Source organism: Mandrillus leucophaeus, unplaced genomic scaffold (genome assembly GCF_000951045.1).
Source record: "Mandrillus leucophaeus isolate KB7577 unplaced genomic scaffold, Mleu.le_1.0 Scaffold107, whole genome shotgun sequence".
NCBI lineage: Eukaryota > Metazoa > Chordata > Mammalia > Primates > Cercopithecidae > Mandrillus > Mandrillus leucophaeus.
In genome coordinates this window covers 1241976-1248272 of record NW_012098876.1, presented here as the reverse complement: position 1 = coordinate 1248272, position 6297 = coordinate 1241976, and the positions used below count along the sequence as shown (strand labels likewise).

Sequence of the window (6297 nt, the reverse complement as noted above, 5' to 3'; positions counted from 1 at the left end):
CCAGGCTGGAGTGCAGTGGCATGATCTCGGCTCACTGCAACCTCCGCCTCCTGGGTTCAAGCGATTCTCCTGCCTCAGCCTCCCAAGTAGCTGGGACTACAAGCGCATGCCACCATGCCCAGTTAATTTTTGTATTTTTAGCAGAGACGGCGTTTCACCATGTTGGCCTGGATGGTCCTTATCTCTTGACTTCGTGATTCATCCATCTTGGCCTCCCAAAGTGCTGGGATTAGAGGTGTGAGCCACTGTGCCCGGCCTCTAACTGCTTTCTTTAGGGAGAAGTTGGCACTCAAAAATTCTGTTTAGACAGTTGTAAAAAAATTTTAAAAACACGTATCTCAAATATTCTGCAATGCTAGTTTTTCCTCTTCTCCTGATATCCTATTGATATGCTTTGGCTCTGTGTCCCCACTCAAATCTCATCTTGTAGCTCCCATAATTCTCACATGTTGTGGGAGAGACCCAGTGGGGTATGACTGAATCATGGGGTATGACTGAAGCATAGGTCTATCCCATGCTGTTCTCATGATTGTGAATGTGTCTCACGAGATCTGATGGTTTTAAAAACGAGAGTTTCCCTGCACAAGCTCTCTCTTTGCCTGCTGCCATCCACGTAAGATGTGACTTGCTTCTCCTGGCCTTCTGCCATAATTGCGAGCCCTCCTCAGCCACGTGGAACTGTAAGTCCAATAAACCCCTTTCTTTTGTAAATTGCCCAGTCTTGTGAAAATGAACTAATATGCCTATTTACTGAATTACCATATTTCTATCTTAGCTTTTAATCATAAAATAAAGAAAGGTGACTATAAGTGGGGCAAATCTTCACCAAAAGCAGTAGGTGTCAGGAAAGAAAGTATGAGAGACAAAGAAAGCAAAGGAAGTCCCTAAGTGGTGGAAAACAGATGAAAAACGAAAGTCTGAAGAGGTCTCTGGAAAAATGTAAAGCACCGCAAAAGGAAGAAGATAAACAGCCAGAAGAGCCAAGGGTCCTTATGACAGTCTCACTTATTTGGCCCTTTTGGCCAAACCCCAAAATGCGAAGACCAATGCAACTGGCTTATTAACTGACACTCCCCACTAATCTTTCAAGAGGATGAAGCGTTATTGCAAGGATGAGTTCAGGAAAGTATATTAAATTCTGCTCTGGTTCTTCTCCTCTCAAATATATTCTCTTGATCTTTTGTCCCTGTTTGTCTTCAAGGGCACCTGTGTCATCTACTGCATTCTGCCAAGGTTCCATTGTCACTAGTTCTGTCAGCTGCGACTCCAGTGTCCTTCCCCAAGCCTGTTTTACACCATCACGCTGCTAATGCCAGCTCTTACCTGGCACCAGAATGGGCTTGTCTAGTTACAGGCATCTGCCTGAACTCAAACCATGTTACCTAGATTAAGGCTTGCAAGCAAATAGCAAACCAACCAGCAGCACAGAGGGCAGAATACTCTGTACCCGCAAATCACTTTCCAGGCCCAGTTCCCTCTCACACTTGAAACCCACCTAAAAAGCCCAGGCTCCCAAAGAGCACAACCTTTTCCAGTTCTGAGCGTGGTTCTGCCTGCCTCTTCCCCATAGCACAGGGAAGGCTGGAGAAAACAGATACCCAGTCCCCTGTCCATCAGCTGTTTACCTCCATCAAGCTGCTGAAGTAGATTTAGAAGCCACCAGGAATGGCAAAAGAGCTGCATAATTTAAGTCTTGACTGAAAAGCCACATTACCTTTTTTTTTTTTTTTAAGACAGTCTTTCCCTGTCCCCCAGGCTGGAGCACAGCGGTGCGATCTCGGCTCACTGCAACCTCCACCTCCAGGGTTCAAGTGAATCTCCTGCCTCAGCCTCCTGAGTAGCTGAGATTACAGGTGTCCGCCAACCACACCTGGCTAACTTTTGTATTTTTAGTAGAGACGAGGTTTCATCATGTTGGTAAGGCTGGTCAAACTCCTGTCCTCAAGTGATCCACCTGCCCCGGCTTCCCAAAGTGCTGAGATTACCGGCATGAGCCACCACGCCCGGCCAAATTACTTTTTTAATTTTAATTACACACCTCTCCATAAATGGAAGCTAAGTGAAGCACTTCAGACCCAGTATATCTTGGAGATAACATCAGAAACAGGTCTGGGAGCCCAAATGAATAGCTGGGAGGCAGATGAATACTGAAGTATTCTCAGATTTCAGTCTGGTTGGCAGTGTGTTTGAAACAAAAACAGCGTAATGAGCAACATTTGGAGACAAAAGCTCCAAAGCAAACATATATCCCAGAAGACACAATTAAATGCTATACAAGATGAAATACACAAGATCATAAATCATTTTTTATTCACAAAAGGGACAGAAGGAAAAAGAAAAAAAAAAAAAAAACAGTGCAAGGATCAGAAGGCAAAGAGCCATCACGCAGGAACAATCTGTATGAGTATTTGCTACGCTTCAGGTAAGACGGGCCTTCCTGCCCATTGAACACTGAAATGAAACCCTGCCAGCGTTTCACTTTAATGAGATTTTGATTTCCATCAGCCCAACCTAGCACTTCCTTAGACATAACCATTATATTTTTATCAATGTGTGTCAGGCAGCCGCTATAGCAACTATCAACCCTGAGAGCCCCAAGTGTCTAAACAAACACATTTTAAGGCAGCACTCCCAGGGCCAACGTATTCTCTATTCTCTCATCCCACTAGCTTGAGATTCTGGAATTCCATTTGAACTGCAGACAACTATGATGTTTTTCCCGCAGAAAGTAATTCTATTTTCCCCCAATGTGTAGCGTAGATTTAAGACACACAGTAGGTTGTTTTAAAACTTCAGGGGCTGTGTTACATGGAATATGACATGTAAAAAGGGTAAGACGACAAGGAAACAAAGTAGTCATTGTGATGCTTCATGCTGTATTCTCCAACTTTCAGCTAAGTTTCTGGATGACAACAACCCAAATGAAGGAGAGTGGGCTAGCCAGGCGCGGTGGCTCTTGCCTGTAACCCCAGCACGTTGGGAGGCCAAGGCGAGTGGATCACCTGAGGTCAGGAGTTTGAGACCAGCCGGGGCAACATGGAGAAACTCGGTCCCTACTAAAAATACAAAAATTAGCCAGGGGTAGTGGGCACCTGTAATCCCAGCTACTCAGGAGGCTGAGGCAGGTGAATTGCCTGAACCTGGGAAGTGGAGGTTGCAGTGAGCTGAGATTGTGTCACTGCACTCCACCCTGGGTGACAGAGTGAGACTCCATCAGGAAGGAAGGAAGGAAGGAAAGGAGGAAGGGAGGAAGGGCAAGTGAGAGTCAAGGGTGGAAGAGAGAGAACAGGGAGGACATAAAGGAGGTAGCACCTGATGTGACATGATTTCAGGGACACTTCTTGGTCTCCCCTTTCTCCAATAATTTCCATTTCAACCTGTCACCACCTCTGAAATGCATCCAATTGAGCTTTGTTCCTCCGGGCCCTTAAAAATGCCAGAGATCCAATGAAAGTTAGAAAGAAGAAAAAAAAAAAAACGGAATTTCCTAGGAAGCCCTGAAGAAATATTTTTTTAAGAGGGATTAATTTTAGGAAAAAGAAAATGATTCAAGCTTGTATTTACTAGTGAAAGATTCTCGGAACGAGCCTATTACGTTGCAGAAGCTACAAGTTACAATACAGGGCAAAAGAGACCACAGAAATTTTGAAAAGTTTCCAGTCTCACTCCAAATTTGCGTTCAGGCCTCAATGGGGGTCACTGAGGCTCCTTCCAGATCAGAAAATGTCAAAAAGCCTCATTAAGCTTCTGCATTTGGGATTCATTCTTAAGGCTGAGAAGCAAGAGGAAAGGTAGAAAAGCAGGTCTGGGTGCCTTTGCTCCATGCTTGAATATACGCAAATCTCCTAGATTGGGTTCTGCCCCCAGATTGCTTTATTTTGCAAAGGCTATCAATGGCATAACCAGCAAAGAGGACTGTACTCTTGTTAATTTACTGATTTCGATCATTGTGCTGTCTTTAGAGGAAAGTGTCCTTTTTTTAAAGGAAATACACACTGAAGTATTTAATAGTGAAGGGACGTGATGTCTGCAATTTACTTTTAAGTGGTTAGAAAATTGTAATATGTAAATATAGTGAAAAGATGAAGTAAACATCATAACATGTTACTGTTTAAGGAATTTGTAGAGGGATATATGAGCATTTTTCATACTATTCTTGCAACTTTTCTAAAGTCTGAAATTATTTTTTAAAAACATATATACACCTGCCTTGAGAGAATTACAACGCTCACAAGACACGGTTCCCAGCCTCAGTTTGGGGGACTGAACCCACTGAGTGGTTGTTCTGGATTGAACAAAGAACCCCAGGCCGGGAAGACGCCTGCCACAGCGGAAAGAGCCTGGTCCTGCCCTCGTTCTGCCACTTAGCTGGGTGGCCTTGGGCAAGTTGTTTAATAGTTCCGTGTCCCAGCATATCATCTAAACAATGCACATAATCATACCTACTTTGTAAAGATTTCAGAAAACATGTAGCCAAGGCCAAGTTCAGTAAATGATAGTGGGTTTTACAAAGAGAAAACCACATTACCCCCACACAGTCTACTCTGAAAAACCAACTGTCCCGTTTACGCTTCGGTGAAACAAAGGGCAAAGGGGCAGCTGGGGAAAGCACGAAATATAAAGACTATCACTCATAGTCTGGGCTTTACTTCCTATCACCTAACTTGCCTCATTCCTTCATTAATTAAGTGACCCCTGAGCAACAAAGCACAATAAGGCTGCTGTTATTCTGTTAATTATAGTATTTTATAATTGTATGTGACATAACCAATCTCAAGCTATTTTTACCTTTATCTTAATCTTCACAAATATCTTTATATCTGCTCACTGATTAAACCTTCCTCCAAAAGGACTGAGGCATCTCAAGGACGTGCATTATTATCTCCAGCCTCTTGATTAAGAGCTAGAAATACTCCTGGTGTGTATTCCAGAGGTTTCCTCGTGAGGGGACAGGCAGGAGGATGTTTACTGCAGCGAGGTGAGTGGGGCAGAGGCTGGAGGCAATGTGCATTATCTGTCATCCGAGAGTGGCTGGGTATAATGTGGTGGACCCAACACCACAGAAATAATGGACCAGACGCTGCATGCCAGTGGATCTTAAAAACAGAATGCTGAGGCCTGTAATCCCAGCACTTTGGGAGGCTGAGGCAGGAGGATCACCTGAGGTTGGGAGTTCAAGACCAGCCTGACCAACATGGAGAAATCCCGTCTCTACTAAAAATACAAAATTAGCTGGGCATGGTGGCGCATGCCTGTAATTCCAGCTACTCAAGAGGCTGAGGCAGAAGAATCGCTTGAACCCAAGAGGTGGAGGATGCAGTGAGCTGAGATTGCACCACTGCACTCCAGCCTGGGCAACAAGAGTGAAAACTCTATTTCAAAACAAAACAAAACAACAGAATGCTGAGTGCAAATGTTATGAATGGGATGAGACTTATAATGTGATGCCAGCAAGTCTGAAAGGTGTTCCATAGTCTTTATGTAAATATTTTAGTTACATTTTTCATAAAATGTTACATTTGTAACTTATAAATAAAAATATATCCCAAACAGTAGAGGAAGGGCAGGAGAGATGAATGCAGAATTACATTTTTCATAAAATGTCACATTTGTAACTTGTAACATAAAAATACATCCCAAACAGTAGAGAGGAAGCGCAGTAGAAACACTTGGATATAAGGATAGACGGATGGATCACAGAGAAATGGATGGACTTAAAGGAGGAAGACAATGGGACACACACACATAGCGTGTGTACTCATCCTAAACATAGACAAGCTGCCGGCGGTCTTACCCGAGGCTCCTGGCTTCTGGCTGGGCTGGCCCGCCTGGTGCACGCTCTGCTGTAACAAGTTGAGGCACTCCCCAAGGCAGCTGAGGGTGGCAGCAGAGGTAGCTTTCAGGAGCAGCAGGTCCTGGTCCAAGGCAGTGAGGGGGCCAGACCCTGGCAGGGACTCAATGGCGTGCACGAGGTTCTTCTGCTGCCCTTCCACCTGGTTCATCATCTACAAAACAAGACGACAGTAAGGAGGTGAGGGGCAGAAGCTCTTCTTTCAACAGGCTGGCGAGGCGGCAGTTAAACCACAGAAGCGGGTAAAACTGGGTGAGGGTCAGTTCTGTGTGTTTGGTGCACGTTTGTCTTTTGATAAATACTCAATCCTGGGTGAAATCTGTCTTGGTAAATTTATCCAAAGGCACTCTAATCAAAAGAGAAGTTTTGAACTTTAGAGCTAAAAGGGGCCATCAGGGCCATCTCGGTATATCATTTTACAGATCTTCTGGAGGTAAGTCAATAAT

General features: G+C 44.3%; 1 protein-coding gene across 2 annotated transcripts in view; it reads right to left on the bottom strand.

Moving 5' to 3' along the window:
• The window catches only part of OSBPL10 (oxysterol binding protein-like 10), a 409019-nt gene that overhangs the window by 90763 nt on the left and 311959 nt on the right, over positions 1-6297 (bottom strand). For both annotated transcript variants that reach the window (XM_011985422.1, XM_011985430.1), the window contains one exon: positions 5795-6005. In XM_011985422.1, coding sequence (XP_011840812.1) covers positions 5795-6005 — 211 coding nt within the window. The remainder of the gene's footprint in view (positions 1-5794; positions 6006-6297) is intronic.